This window comes from Carcharodon carcharias, chromosome 25 (assembly GCF_017639515.1).
Source record: "Carcharodon carcharias isolate sCarCar2 chromosome 25, sCarCar2.pri, whole genome shotgun sequence".
NCBI classification, from domain to species: Eukaryota; Metazoa; Chordata; class Chondrichthyes; order Lamniformes; family Lamnidae; genus Carcharodon; species Carcharodon carcharias.
Genome location: NC_054491.1, coordinates 47,909,847 through 47,926,130, shown reverse-complemented (window position 1 = coordinate 47,926,130; position 16,284 = coordinate 47,909,847). Strand labels below are relative to the sequence as shown.

The window sequence follows — 16,284 nt, the reverse complement described above, 5'->3', positions numbered from 1 at the left end:
ACACTGACCTTAAGAACGCAAATCCATTTTAAACTCTCCCTCTTTATCAGCAGTAGTTTAACAACAACTTGCATTCACAGAGCACCTTTAACACAGTGCCAAGGTACTCCGCCAAAGGTGTTATTAAAAAATGCCAGAAAAAAAGAACGTGGTCAAAGAAGTAGGTTTTAGTAGTAAGGACAAGTTAGAGAAGCAGGTGAGTTTGGGAGGAAATTTCAGAGCTTAGGCAGCTCAAGGCACAGCCACGAATTGGGGGAGCAATTAAAATGAGGGAAGTACAAGGCCAGGATTGAAGGAGCACAAGTATCTTGGAGGTCTGTAGGGACAGTGGAGATGACAGTCAGGGAGGAAGGGCAAGGTCAAAGTGGAATTTGGACACAAGGATGAGAATTTTAAAACTGGAGTGTTGCTAGATTGGGAGCCAATGTGGGTCAGCGGGTACAGAGGCAATGGTTAAATGGAGCAGTATGAGCTTGGGTAAAGGGAACAGTTTTGGATGAACTCAAGGTTATGGAGAGTGGAAGATGAGAATGTGGCCAGAAAAGCATTGGAATAGTCGAATCCAACAAAGGCATGGATGCGGGGTTTCACAGCAGATGAGCTGAGGCAGGGTGGTAGACAGGTGATGTTACCGAGGTAGTATATGGTCTTAGTGGTAGTGCAGATATAGGGTTGGAAACTCAGTTCATGGTCAAAGAGGTTGCCAAGGTTGCAACAGTCTGATTCAGCCTCCTTCAGTGGTCAGCACGAGGCTGGAATTGGTTGCTGAGGAAGAGAGCTTGGGTTATGGATTAAAGACAATAGCTTGTCATCTTAATGTTTGATTGCAGGAGGTTTCTGCTCATTCAGTTCTGAATGTCAAGTAGTCTGATAAATTTAGTACCAGTGCAGAGTCAAGAGAAGTGGTGAGGTAGAGCTGGGTGTCGGCAGTGTACATATAGAATCTGACATTGTTTTCAGGTGATGTCATCAAGTAGATGAGATATGGGAGGGCGCTGAAGATAGAACCTTGGCAGAACACCAGAAACAACGGTGTGGGAGTGCAAAGAGAAGCCATTGCAGGAGGTTCACCAGCCCTGACCGCATATATAAGAATGGAGTTCTGAACAGGAGTCTTATTCAACTTGAAACATTAACACTGTTTCTCTTTTCACAGATGCTGCCAGACCTGCTGAGTTTTTCCAGCACTTGCTGCTTTTATTATATTAGGTAAGAGTGGAAGCTGGGGAGGGCAGCCCCACCCACATGGGTAATGTAAAAGAGGTATGGAAGGATGATGACACAAAACAGCAAGGCTGGTGTCACTAGCTGAAGACACGCCCCTGCAGGTATGTCTTCACCTCAATGACAGGGAAGAGCTTTTAACATGGTTTTAATCATTTTGGATGTTTTCTAAATTAAATTTTAAGTCTAGCTGCAACATCAATTAGCCCAAGCTCTGCTCCTCCACTCCTCCCCAGACACACACTGCTTCAACATCATGGGAGGAGGGAACTGAGTGGAGCTAGGGGTGAGGTCAGGGTATATAAGCAAAGCTGGGCCTGCCTGTGGGCTGAAACATCAACATGCATCCCCGGGAGCCATTAAGCACACACTCTCCGGGAGCCATTAAGCCGGAAGGAGGCGGCGATGGCATAGTGGTATTGTCGCTGGACTAGTGATCCAGGGACCCAATGCAATGCTCTGGGCACCCAGGTTTGAATCCCACCATAACAGATGGTGGAATTTGAATTCAATAATAATCTGGAATTAAAAATCTAATGATGACCAGGAAACCAGTGTCGATTGTTGTAAAAGCCCATCTGGTTCACTAATGCCCTTTAGGGAAGGGAATCAGTCATCCTTATCTGGACTGGCCTATATGTGACTCCAGAATCACAGCAATGTGATTGACTCTTAAATGCCCTCTGAAATGGCCTAGCAAGCCACTCGGTTGTAACAAACTGCTACAAGGTCACAAGAAAGGAATGAAACCAACATCAACTTATGCACCGGAAATGACAACAGCAATTTCAGCCCTGTCAAGCTTGCAAAGTCCTCCTTACTAACATCTGGGGGCTCATGCCAAAATTGGGAGAGCTGTCTCACAGACTAGTCAAGCAACAGCCTGACATAGTCATCCTCACGGAATCATACCTTACAGATAATGTCCCAGACACCACCATCACCATCCCTGGGTATGTCTTGTCCCACCGGCAGGGCAAACCCAGCAGTGGTGGCACAGTGGTATACAGTCGGGAGAGAGTTGCCCTGGGAGTCCTCAACATCGACTCTGGACCCCATGAAGTCTCATGGCATCAGTTCAAACATGGGTAAGGAAACCGCTGGTTACCATGTACCACCCTCCCTTAGCTGATGAATCAGTGATCCTCCATGTTGAACATTTGGAGGAAGCAGTTAGGGTGACAAGGGCGCAGAATGTACTCTGGGTGGGGGACTTCAATGTCCATCACCAAGAGTGGCTCGGTAGCACCATTACTGGCCGAGCCCTAAAGGACATAGCTGCTAGACTGGGTCTGTGGCAGGTGGTGACAGAACCAGCAAGAGTGAAGAACATACTTGATCTCATCCTCACCAACCTGCCTGCCCCAGATGACAGTATCGGTAGGAGTAACCACTGCACAGTCGCTGTTGAGATGAAGTCCCGGTTTCACGTTGAGGATACCCTCCATTGTGTTGTGTGGCACTACTACCATGCTAAATGGGATAGGTTTCGAACAGATCTCGTAACTCAAGACTAGGCATCCATGAGGCACTGTGGGCCATCATCAACAACAGAATTGTACTCAATCATAAGCTGTAACCTCATGGCCTGGCATATCCCTCACTCTACCATTACCATCAAGCCAGGGGAGCAGCCCTGGTTCAATAAAGTGTGCAGGAGGGCATGCCAGGAGCAGCACCAGGTATACCTGAAAATGAGGTGTCATCCTGGTGAAACTATAACACAGGACTACTTGTATACCAAGCAGCAAGTGATAGACAGAGCTAAACGATCCCACAGCCAACGGATCAGATCGAAGATCTGAAGTCCTGCTACATCCAGTCGTGAATGGTGGTGGACAATTAAACAACACACTGGAGGAGGAGGCTCCACAAATATCCCCATCCTCAGTGATGGAGGCACCCAGCACATCAATGCAAAAGATAAGGCTGATGCATTTTTTACAATCTTCAGCCTGAAATGCCGAGTGGATGATCCATCTTGGCCTTCTCTGGAGGTCCCCAGCATCATCGATGCCACTTTTCAGCCAATTCAATTCACTCCACGTGAAATCACGAAACAGCTGAAGGCACAAAGGTTAAGGCCCTGACAATATTCCGGGAATAGTACTGAAGATTTGTGTTCCAGAACTCGCTGTGCCCCTAGCCAAGCTGTTCCAGTACAGCTGCAACACTGGCATCTACCTGCCTATATGGAAAATTGTCCAGGTATGTCCTGTACACAAAAAGCAGGACAAATCCAAACCAGCCAATTACTGCTCCATTAGTCCACTCTCCATCATCAGTAAAGTAATGGAAGGGGTCTTCAACAGTGCTATCAAGCGGCACTTGCTTAGCAATAACCTGCTCACTGACACCCAGTTTGGGTTCCGCCATGGCCACTCAACTCCTGACCTCATTACAGCCTTGGTTCAAACATGGACAAAAGAGCTGATCTCCTGAGGTGAGGTGAGAGTGACTGCCCTTGACATCAAGGCAGCATTTGACCAAGTGTGGCATCAAGGAGCCCTAGCAAAACTGGAGTCAATGGGAATGAGGAGGAAAACTCTCGGCTGGTTGGAACTCAAGTTCTGTCGAAGGGTCATGAGGACTCGAAACGTCAACTCTTTTCTTCTCCGCCGATGCTGCCAGACCTGCTGAGTTTTTCCAGGTAATTCTGTTTTTGTTTTGGATTTCCAGCATCCGCAGTTTTTTTGTTTTTATCTCTGTGTTTAATTGACTGCCACTGCTCTTCAAGAAATGCCTACCTCCTTGAAGAAGTTCTGTTCCTCTCTGCGACAAGATTTAACTCAAGTTCTGTCGAAGGGTCATGAGGACTCGAAACGTCAACTCTTTTCTTCTCCGCCGATGCTGCCAGACCTGCTGAGTTTTTCCAGGTAATTCTGTTTTTGTTTTGGATTTCCAGCATCCGCAGTTTTTTTGTTTTTATCTCTGTGTTTAATTGACTGCCACTGCTCTTCAAGAAATGCCTACCTCCTTGAAGAAGTTCTGTTCCTCTCTGCGACAAGATTTAACTCAAGTTCTGTCGAAGGGTCATGAGGACTCGAAACGTCAACTCTTTTCTTCTCCGCCGATGCTGCCAGACCTGCTGAGTTTTTCCAGGTAATTCTGTTTTTGTTTTGGTTGGAGTCATACCTAGCACAAAGGGAGATCATTGTGGTTGTTGGGGGTCAGTCATCTCAGTTCCAGGACATCACTGCAGGAGTTCCTCATGGTAGTGTCCTCAGCCCAACCATCTTCAGCTGCTTCATCAATGACTTTCCTTCTATCATAAGGTCAGAAGTGAGGATGTTCACTGGTGATTGCACAATGTTCAGCACCATTGATGTTCAATGGCATTACCATCACTGAATCTCCCAACATCAACATCCTGGGGGTTACCATTTACCAGAAACTGAACTGGACTAGCCATAGTGATGTGATTGGTACCACATCCACAAACATTCACTCCCTCCACCAATGACGCACAGCAGCAGTAATGTGTGTCATCTACAAGATGTACTGCAGGAATTCACCAAGGCTCCTTAGACAGCATCTTCCAAGCCCATGACCACTATCACCTAGAACAACAAGGGCAGCAGATAGAGGGAACACCACCATCTAGAAGTTCCCCTCCAAGTCACCCACCATCCTGACCTGGAAATATATCGCTGTTCTTTCACTGTCGCTAGGTCAAAATCCTGGAACTCCCTTCCTAACAGCACTATAAGTGTACCCACAGCACATGGACAGCAACAGTTCAAGAATGCAGCTCACCCCCATCTTCTCAAGGGCAATTAGGGATGGGCAATAAATGCTGGCCCAGCCAGTGAAGCCCACATCCTATGAATGAATTTTTTAAAAAGCCATGAAGCGTGCACTCCCCGGGAGCCATTTCTGACAAACCCCGACCACCAGATTGAAGCGTAAATGGGCTCCCCAGAAATGTGGTGCTGGGGCAGTGCTATTGCAGCCCTCAATAATGGCAAACTTCTCAACGTTCACCGCTACTGGCACTGCAAGGTCAGGGCCAAAGTAATTTGTGACCTAGCTTAGGGCTGTTTCCATGCTGTGGAAGGGATGGAACCGGATTAGGACGGCTCAAAGATGTAGCTGTGAAAAAGATGGACATGGATTTGGGAGGCAACTTGTTCAAGGACTTTAAGGTTAAGTCTCATAGCTTTTGAGTGTGTTACAGAACACAGATGATGGGACAGCACCATCACTGCAGTAAACCCAATACCTGGTGTGCAAAGTTTCTGAAAACATTGCATTTTCCACAACCATCCATCATAAACCACCAGGTGAAAACAGAAAGCTGCTGTGAAAGCAGTAATATAAACAGCCTTCGACTGACATCCAGAGAAACAACACTGTATATACACAATGCAGTAAACTGCACCGTATCTCCACAGCACCTTAAACACTATTTATACATTCAGCACTCTAAGCATTCTTCAACGTAAGGTAAAGCAAACATCACTGTATACAAACAGGATCGCACAAAGTGTTCAGCTGGTGACTCCTCCCTGCCTCTCACGAGGAACAATTACATGGTAGCTTCATCCAAAAGTCCATTGTTCGACAGTGACGTTACAATGTTCAATCTTCCCTTTTCACACACACAGACTCATCTGTGATCAGGAACAGAGGCCCATGCTGATATTTCATCCCCTATGAGAAGCAGTGAAACTGACTACAAGATGCCCACTGCAATGCCAGAGGTCAGTGAGCCTGGTACAGACTGACATACGATTGGGGATCTTAAAACGTGGGTAATGAAGTGTCAGTCTGTGTTCACTGTACACATACTACAACCCTGTCACTCAGAAAGGATTCCTGGTGCAAAATCTACATGACTCAGAAGCTGTTTTATTGCATTTACTGTACAGGTTTGTAATGATATAGTTTTATAGATTGAAATAGATTACACTTGTAGTCAGTACATGAGGGGAGAAAGGGAGCAGGTTCCCAAGCACTGGGCACAGCTGCCAGTCAGACACAAATCATGAAATAATGAGTAGACAGTGGATGATCTGGGTAATAAATAAATCCCTCTGGGCACTCATGACTGACAGTCCTGCTCCATTATTCACTGGTCCTGTTGCTGATTCACTGATGGTGCAGTTGTCACGACAACAGTGGAGATAGGTTTGGTGGAGCTGATGACTGTTCCTTGGTGTAGCTGCTGAGCTGGCAGGTGCTGAATCCTCACCTGAAAACAAAAGATGAGACAGACAGAACATTAGGGCAGGCCCAAGGAGTAAATTCTCACAGACAGTTGCTGGCATAAGTTCTCAGCAATGAGTACAGAGCACCCACACAAGTTTAACCTGCCAGACATCACTCCTCTAAGAAGTAATTCACACAGGGGGTTCCTGAGAATCCCATTAAAATCAGTAATGGTGGGAAGGGGTTATCATTTCATAATGTAGTTGGCATAAAGTCATGAGAACCAAAGTGGCAACAGAGGAAAAAGAAAAACAACATGGGTCAAAAAGTGACAATCAATCAATTTATTCGCCTGGATTTTTAAACCACCAACCGATTTCCTAATAACTGATACCCTGTACATCCAAACACCAAAGATTGACTCCATTTCCACTTCCCACTCTCGTTACCTGTGTGGCCTGTCCTTGCTGTTGAAGCTGCTGGAGTTGCTGTGCTGTGACAAAGCTTACAGGCTTGTTCCCAGTGATTAGCTTGGTCCCCGCTGGCATGGTCGTTAGAATGATGTTTCTACCAAGTCCACTGATACTAGAAAGAAATAAAGTTCATTGAGAAACAGCTACATTTTGAAAACTTTGATAAAAACAAGCGAGAGCTGCCCTATCAGTCCAGAAGGTGCTCTCTCTCTTTCTCTGGGAATCAGTCCCATGAATGCTCAGCAGCCTCTGGTTGCTCAGCCAGGCGGCCAATGGTGATATAGCCTGACACAGGGTGTGTTGAAATGCTCACTGCACAGCCAGGCCCTGTCCTCACTCCAAGGGTGGCCACAGCTTCCTGCAGGATTTACTCAGCAGCAACCAGGATGATCCTTGAAAATTTTCTGAACTGAGATTATGGCCATAAAATAGAAATAGGCAATTCAACCAGTTGAGACTGTTCTGCTATTGAATTAGACCATGGCTGATCTGTAGCTTAACTCTATAACCCATCTCCGTTTCATAACTCTTGTTAGTGTTCTTGCTTAATAAAAATCTATCAATCTCAGGTCTGAAATTTTCAATCGACCCTAGACTCTGCAGCTTTTTAGGAGAGAATGGATTTTCACTATCTTTTGTGTAAAGAAGTACTTCCTGACATCACCCCTGACCCACCTGGCTCTAATTTTAATGTTATGTCCCCTTGTTCCAGACTCCCCACCAGAGGAAATAGTTTCTCTCCATTGATCCCATCAAGTCCTTTGATCATCTTAAATCTCTCAATTATCATAGAATGGTTACAGCACAAAGAGAGGTCATTTGGCCGATTGTGTCCACGCTGGCTCTCTCTAAGAGCAACACTGCTCATCCCACTTTCCCACCTTCGCCTTGCAAATCTTTTCTCTTCAAAAAATTATCCAATTCTTTTTTGAAAGCCACAATCAAATCTGCCATCACCATAATCTCAAGCAGTGCATTCCAGATCCTAACCACTCGCTGCCTGAAAAATTGTTTTATTTCACCTTTGGTTCTTTTGCTAAACACCTTCAATCTTTGTTCTCTGGTTCTCGACCCGTTCACCAATGGGGACAGTTTCTCTCTATTTATTCTGTCTAGATCCCCTCGTGATTTTGAACATCCCTATCAAAACTCCTCTCAATCTTCTCTTTTCTAAGGAGTACAAGCCCAGCTTCTCCAATCTATCTATGTAACTGAATTTCCTCATCCCTGGAATCATTCTTTTGGAATCTTTTCTGCACTCTCTTTAGAGTCTTCAGATCCTTTCTAAAGTGTGGTGTTCAGAATTGGACACAAGATTCGAGTTGAGGTCGAACCAGTTTTATAAAGGTTCATCAAAACTTCCTTGCTCTTGTACTCTATGCCTCTATTTATAAAGCCCAGGATCTCATGTGCATTTTTAGTTACTTTCTCAACCTGCCCTGCCACTTTCAATTATTTGCGCACATACACACCCAGGTCCCTCTGTTCCGGTACCCATTTTAGATTGTATCCTTTATTTTAAATTGCCTCTCCTCATTCTTCCTACTAAAATGCTTCGCTTCAGATTTCTCTGCATTAAATTTAATCTCCCATGCATTCGACCTTGGCACAAGCCTGTCCATATCCTCTTGAACTTTAGCACTATCCTCTTCAGAGTTCAAAATACTTCCAAATTTTTGATGTCTGCAATTGTGAAATTGTATCCAATCACACCCATGTCTAAATAATTAGCATATATCATGAAAAGCAGTGGTGCTGGCACTGGCCTCTGGGAAACACCACCGTATGGTCTCCCTCTAGTCTGAAAAACAACTGTTTATCGCTACCCTCTGCTTCCTGTCACTCAGCCAACTTTATACCCATGTCCCTTTTATGCCATGGACCTCAACATTGCTGACAAGCCTATTACGTGGCACGTTATCAAACGCCTTTTGGAATTCCATATACACCACATCAACCCATCACCCTCATCAACCCTCTTTGAACCTCATCAAAAAACAAAATCAATTTAGTTAAGCACAATTTGCCTTTAATAAATCCGTGTAGGCTTTCCTTAATTCCTCCAAGTGACTGTTAATTTTGTCCTAAATTATCATTCCAAAAGCTTTCCCGATGCTGAGAATTAAATGAGCCCTAAATCTTCTATACTGAAGGAATTACAAACTCGGGGCATGCAACCTGTCCTCATAATTGTACTCCCTAGTGTGTTTTGCCTCACTCAACACAGACTAGCAATGGAACCTGATCCTTCTGGCTTGTAGGAATAATGTCACACTGGCTGTCCTCGCGTGGCCTGAGCACACAGCAGCTTCAGGACTTTAAGGCTGCACTGCACTGACTCTACATTCAGTTTACTTTATATCATTCTGCAATGCCAACTAGATGCTGGCAAGAACATCACTCTCAGAATTCTTAGTCAAACTACTTTGACATTTATTCAAGTTGCAGTTATAGGCTTCAGGAATGACATAAACACAATGGTGAAATAGATAAAAGCATGGCAGATGGAGTTCAACGTGGAAAAAAGTAGCGACACACTTTGGAATGACTAATATGGAAAGACAGTTTACTATAAATGACTTGTTTTTGAAAAGTGTAGATGAGCTGAGAGACTTTAGTGTCCATATATGCAATGCTTAAAGACTAGTTGATAAAGTGGTTAAAGAAACATGAGGGCTACTTGGGTTTATAAAAAGATGAATAGAACATAAAAGCAAAGAGATCATGCTAAAACTTATAAATCACTGGTTAGGCCTCAGTATCACACTTCACGAAAGATGTAAAGGCCTCAGAAAGTTACAGAGGATGGTTATCAGGAATAAAGAACTTCAGTTATGAGGAACGGTTGGAAAAATTCAGATTGTCCTCCTTGGATCAGAGAAGATTAAGAGATGACCTAATATAGGATTTCAAGATGATGAGAGGTTTTATTACAGAAGATAAAGAAAAATGACTCCCTCAGAAGGTGGGTCAATAATCAGAGATCAGATATTTAAAATAATTGGCAAATGATCTAGAGGGGATATGAGGAGATATCATTCACTAAGTTGTCAGGATCTGGAATACTCAACCTGAAGAGGTGATGGAAGCTGATACCATCAATAATTTTAAAAGGCAGTTGGACAGGTAACTTGAGCATGAGAAATTAACAGTGGGATGGGGATGGAGAGTTAAGCAAGATCGCTCTTTCCTTGAGCAGGCAAAAGGTATAATGGGCTGAACTGTCTTCTAAGCTGGAAGTTTCTGTGATTCTATGTCCTCTAACCTTTCTGCCAACACTTAACAATTTTACTTTATCAATAATAACTTTAATATCTCATAGCTCTGCCTGCTCATAAATATTGTCTAGGTTCTTCAGTAGTTTAATCAGACTTGATTGTCATTCTATTTAGGATCATCTGCAAATCTGACCAATTGACATTGAGTTTCTGAATCCAGGTCATGTTTGTAAAAGAAAAATAGAGGCAGCAGCACCTGTCCTTGGGACACTCCACTTAGTTCACCTGAGGTATTACATTCCCTGTCCACATTATTCCAAGTATTACTTACTTTGCCCCAAGGTTACCCTTGATGATTTGTCCTGCCATCACCCCTTTTCCTTTAAGTGGTTGGTTTAGTACAGATAACGGCACAGTGATTGTTGCGGGCAACTTGGTCTGCAGAATGAAATCAGAAACAAGTCATTAGTTCATCACCTGAAATATTGTTCCAGCTGCTGTTATACATTCAGGGTTACTTGTTAGAGGTAATACATTCCTCACTCATTGGACATAGTCACCTGAGTAAGTACATGAGCACAGCATGTTCCAAAGAGAGTAATATCTGTCAGTGGGACAGTATGCTTTTTAGAGTCACTCCTAGACCCTGCTATGAATAAAATGTGAGTTGCAGTGACTTCCAGGCCTTACAATTGAAAACCTTTAGTATAGTAACTCCCATACGGTGTTATATACAGATCACACATGGTAACTCCATTTCAAACTGTATACTAGCCCATGATATTATTGCCAGATCATACTTTATAGGAAGCCTATTACACATTCCATTCCAGATTCTGTTATTTATCAAACCTGGTATATTTTCAAGACATTCCCAGGTCCCACTACATGAAACCTCCTGGTACACAGTCTAACCCTGCTGTATACAACCTCCTGGTACACAATCTAACCCTGCTATATACAACCTTCTGGTACACAGTCTAACCCTGCTATATACAACATTCTGGTACACAGTCTAACCCTGCTATATACAACCTTCTGATACACAGTCTAACCTTGTAATATACAACCTCCTGGTACACAGTCTAACCCTGTTATACACAATATTCTGGTACACAGTCTAACCCTGCTATATACGACCTTCTGGTACACAGTCTAACTCTGCTACATACAACCTCCTGGTACACAGTCTAACCCTGCTAGATACAACCTTCTGGCATACAGTTTAACCCTACTATACACAAACCTCCTGGTACACAGTCTAACCCTGCTACTTGTAACCTCCTGGCATACAGTCTGACCCCACTATACAGAACTTCCTGGTACACAGTCTCCAAACCTCCCAGAGGTACAAGAAGCTAATGCTGGTCAGAGGACAATGGGATGGGATAGGATACAGGTTGCAGAGTTCTGGATGCACTGCCTTTTACAGGGATAAATGGGAAGTCAGCAGGAAAAACATGGGAATAGCTGAGTCTGGAGGTGACACAAACATGGATAAGGATTTCAGCAGCAGATGGACTGAGGTCAGGGCAGGGGGGTGTTTATATTATTGATTTGGATTTTGTAATACAAAGGATATTGGGTTGGAAACTCAGCTCAGGGTCCAATAGATGTTCAAGATTTTCAACAATCTGAAACAATCGTGGTTGAAACAGTGGTAAGTGTTAGATAGATTCTTGACTCCCAAAGAGTTTTACAGCCAATGAATTGCTTATGGAGTGTAGTCACTGTTGCAATGTAGGGAATAACGCAGCCAATTTGTACACTGCAAGCTCCCACAATCAGCAATGTGACAATGAGCAGATAATCTGTTTTTAGTGCTGTTGTTTGAAGAATACATATTGGCCAAAACACCAGATAGAACTCCCCTGCTCTTCTTCGAGTTACCAATGGCGAATCCCCATCTTCAATATTCTGAGGGGTGGATGTGAGGGGGTCATCAGTGACCGAAACTCAGCTGGACAAGCCACATATATGCAATGACTACAAAAGCAGGTCTGAGGCTGGGTATTTTGTGGCAGTGTCTCAACTTTCAACTGCCCAAAGGCTTTTCACCTTCTACAAGGCCTAAATCATATGAGTGCATGAATTAGAAGCAGGAGCAGGCCATTCAGCCCCTCAAGCCTGCTCTACCATTTGATAAGATCATGGCTGATCTGACTGTGGCCTCTACTTCCCTGTCCACCCCCTACACCCATTGACTCCCTCGTCAGCAAAGAATCTATCTAAACCAGCCTTAAAAATTTTCAATGACCCAGCCTCCACTGTTCTCTGGGGAAGAGAATTCCACAGACTCATAACCCTCTAAGAAAAAATATTTCTCCTCACCTCTGCCTTAAATGGGAGACCCCTTATTTTTAATCTGTGTCCCTGAGTTCTAGTTTCTCCTACAAGGGGAAATATCCTTTCAGCATCCACCCTGTCAAGTCCTCTCAGGATCTTATATGTTTCAATAAAATCATCTTTCATCCTTCTAAATTCCAATTGATACATGTCCAATCTCTCCTTATAAGAAAACCCCTTCGTCCCAGGTAAAGAAGGTCAAGTGAACCTTCTCTGAACTACTTCTAATGCAATTATATCCTTTCTGAACTAAGGAGACCAAAACTGTACACTGTACTCTAGATGTAGTCTCACCAACTGTACAACTGTAGCAAAACATCCCTACTTTCATATTCCAGCCTCCTTGCAATAAACGACAACATTCCATTTGCTTTCCTAATCACGTGCTGTACTTGCATACTAACTATTTATGATTCATGGGCCAGGAATGTGTCAGGAATGTCATGGAATACTCTACACTTTCCTGGATGAGTGCAGCTCCAACACTCAAGAGTTCGATGCCATCCAGGACAAAGCAGTTTCCCTAATCAGCAGCTATCCAGCACCTTACATATTCACTCCCTTTCGCTACTGGCATCAGTGTGCAATATCTACAAGAGGTGTTGCAGTAAGCTGCCAAGTAAGTTGACAGCATATCCCAAACCAATGACCTCTAGCACTTGGAACAAGAACAGGAGATGCAAAGAACACCATCACTTCCAACTGCCCCTCAAGATCATACACTATCTGACTTGGACATACATCACCATTCCTTCATTACTGTTTCATATCCATTAAGTGCACCAGAAATTCTCTAGAGAGCTCTGAATATTAAATACTTACTGACTGCTTTTCCTATGATTACTTTGGTGCTTATATCCGAGATCACACTCATTGTAACTTCCAACCCTATATGCCTTAGGGAGAGACTATAATTGCTTTGAGATTAGGGTTTGCTTTTGGGAAACTGCCTACTAATAAACAGCAAACCCAGCCTGCTAATAGCTCTAGGGTTTGTCCATAAGACCTCACTCCAGTTCTAGAAACAGTTAATCATCACATCAGACCACATTTTACATTTAAATATCAAACTTACTTTGTAAAAGTTGAACAAGTGCATCAATTAGAATCATTAATATTTATGGACATCTTTCCACCTAACAGTGAGTGGACAAAATAATAAGAACATTTTAAATAATGTTCTATTTCTAGAATCTCTAACCACTGTGAGAATCCAAACTAATCTAAATAATTCCTTAAAAAATCAGATTGACTTCTCCCTTTCAGACTGAGAGGGTCCTTCTCTGAGAATTCAAAACACATGGAATTGAACAGAACAGCTCCTTTTATATCCCAGAAAATGGTACTGGGAATTTGATTCACTCCAGGTGGTATCAAGAACAGGCTGGTTCCTGAATTCTGAATATTTAAAAGCAGTCATTTACAGATTGAACAAATCATACTGTAAAAGCTTAAAATTAATCCTCATTCAGCTTAAAATCGAAGAGGTTTGAAATGCTGATTTGAGATTCTGATTTGCTGTGCTGTTAAAATTCCCTGAGGTAAAACCACCACAAACTTCCACTGCAACTTTGGTGCAAACTCTGCAGACTTGCATCCCGCCAAGCTCCTGCTTGCATCATGACTGACACCGAGAGGTCTCCTGCAGAGGTTCTCATGCAGGGATGGAATTTAAGGAGACATGCTGCTCAAAACTCGACAAAAATTCTTTACTTTTGCCACAGCAATCAACAATATGCCTGTTTTTTTCTTCTTACAGCCAGCTGCTCCTTTAAAGAAAGGCAGGGCAATTTGGCCCCACCCCACCATCCACTCCCTCAGGTGATAAGGTAACAAAGTGAGGTAATACTGAAAATATAAAGAAATACGTGCACCTGAACTGAAGCTGGTGACAATACTGCAAATGTGATGTAACTGAGGCCTAGCGATGATTATGCTGATTAAAGTCCATTTCAAGGTTAAATACTTTAACTTTAATGTTAATAAAGTTAATTGGTGTTGCATTTAAGGATTTCTGAATGTGCCCTAACATTGATACAGTCTTCACCACTTAAGTTGCCACGGTTTAAACGGGCAGTTGCTTATATTAGCTAAATGTGAAGCATTATCAATTTGCATTAACATCAATTTTAAAATTGCTGGCTAGAGCTCCTGAACATTATCTTTATTTCAGGTAGAAACAGCTGTTCAGGCTTTGTTAATTTCAAAGGACATTCACTAACGTCCTTTAGGAAAAGAATCTACCGTCCTTACCTGGTCTGGCCTAAGTGCAACTCCAGACCCACAGTAACGTGGCTGACTATTAAATGCCCTCTGAAATGGCCAAGCGAGCGACTCAGTTGTATCACAATCGCTAGAAAGTCAACAAGGAAAGAAACCTGGCTTCAACCTAGGCACCGGAATCGACAACGGCAAACACAGCCTTGTCGACCCTGCAAAGCCCTCCTTACGAACATCTGGGGCTTGTGCCAAAATTGGGAGAGCTGTCTCATGGCTAGTCAAGCAACAGCCTGACAGTCATACTCACAGAATCATACCTTACAGTCAATGTCCCCAACACCACCATCACCATACATGGGTATGTCCTGTCCCACCGGCAGGACAGACCCAGCACAGTGGAATACAGTCAGGAGGGAGTTGGCCTGAGAGTCCTCAACATTGACTCTGGATACCATGAAGTTTCATGGCATCAGGTGCAAGGAAACCTCCTGCTTATTACCATGTACTGCCCCCCATACCATTCCCTCTCCCTCAGCTGACAAATCACTGATCTTCTATGTTGAATACGATTTGGAGGAAGCACTGAGGGTGGCAAGGTCACAGAATATACTCTGGGTGGGGGACTTCAATGTCCATTACCAAGAGTGACTTGGTAACACCACTACTGACCAAGCCCTAAAGGACATAGCTGCTAGACTGGGTCTGCGGCAGGTGGTGATGGAACCAATGGAGGGAAAAATGTACTTGACCTCATCCTCACCAACCTGCCTGCTGCAGATGCACCTGTCCCTGACAGTATCGGTAGGAGTGACCATCAGACAGTCCTTGTGGAGACGAAGTCCATCTTCACATTCAGGATACTCCCCATCTTGTTGTGTGGTACTACAACCGTGCTAAATGGGATAGATTTCAAACAGATCTAGCAACTCAAGGCATGGTCCACAGCACCTCATGGATGTCATCAGCAGCAGCAGAATTGTACTCAACCACAATCTGTAACCTCATGGCCTAGCATATCCCCCCCACTCTACCATTACCATCAAGCTAGGGAAACAATGCTGAAAATCAAACTAAAGTGAGGTGTCAACCTGGTGAAGCTCTAACACAGGGCTACTTTCATGTCAAACAGCATAAGCAGCATGTGACAGACAGAGCTAAGCAATCCCACAACCAATGGATCAGGTCCAAGCTCTGCAGTCTTGCCGCATCCAGTCGTGAATGGTGGTGGACAATTAAACAACTCACTGGAGGGGGCTCCACAAATATCCCCATCCTCAATGATGTGGGAGCCCAGTACATCAGAGCAAAAGATAAGGCTGGAGCATTTGCAACAATCTTCAGCCAGAGTTGCCGAGTGGACGATCCATCTCAGCCTTCTCCGGAGGTCCCCAGCATCACAGATGCTAGTCTTCAGCCAATTCAATTTACTCCATGTGATATCAAGAAACGGCTGAAGGCAGTGGATACTGCAAAGGCTATGGGCCCTGACAATATTCCGGCTATAGCACTGAAGACTTGTGCTCCAGAACTTGCCGCGCCACAAGCCAAACGCTTCTTGTACAGCTACAACACTGGCATCTACCTGGCAATGTGGAAAATTGCCCAGGTATGTCCTGTACACAAAAGCAGGACAATTCCAACCCAGCCAACTA

The 16,284-nt window shown here is 43.8% G+C and overlaps 1 protein-coding gene across 4 annotated transcripts in view; it reads right to left on the bottom strand.

The window, feature by feature from the left end:
* Positions 1-6,055: 6,055 nt before the first annotated feature.
* The window catches only part of nfrkb (nuclear factor related to kappaB binding protein), a 106,254-nt gene continuing 96,025 nt past the window's right edge, over positions 6,056-16,284 (bottom strand). For all 4 annotated transcript variants that reach the window (XM_041174201.1, XM_041174202.1, XM_041174203.1 and 1 more), the window contains exons 24-26: positions 10,398-10,504; positions 6,825-6,960; positions 6,056-6,418 (exon numbers count right to left, since the gene is read on the bottom strand). In XM_041174201.1, coding sequence (XP_041030135.1) covers positions 6,296-6,418; positions 6,825-6,960; positions 10,398-10,504 — 366 coding nt within the window. In that variant the 3' untranslated portion in view covers positions 6,056-6,295. The remainder of the gene's footprint in view (positions 6,419-6,824; positions 6,961-10,397; positions 10,505-16,284) is intronic.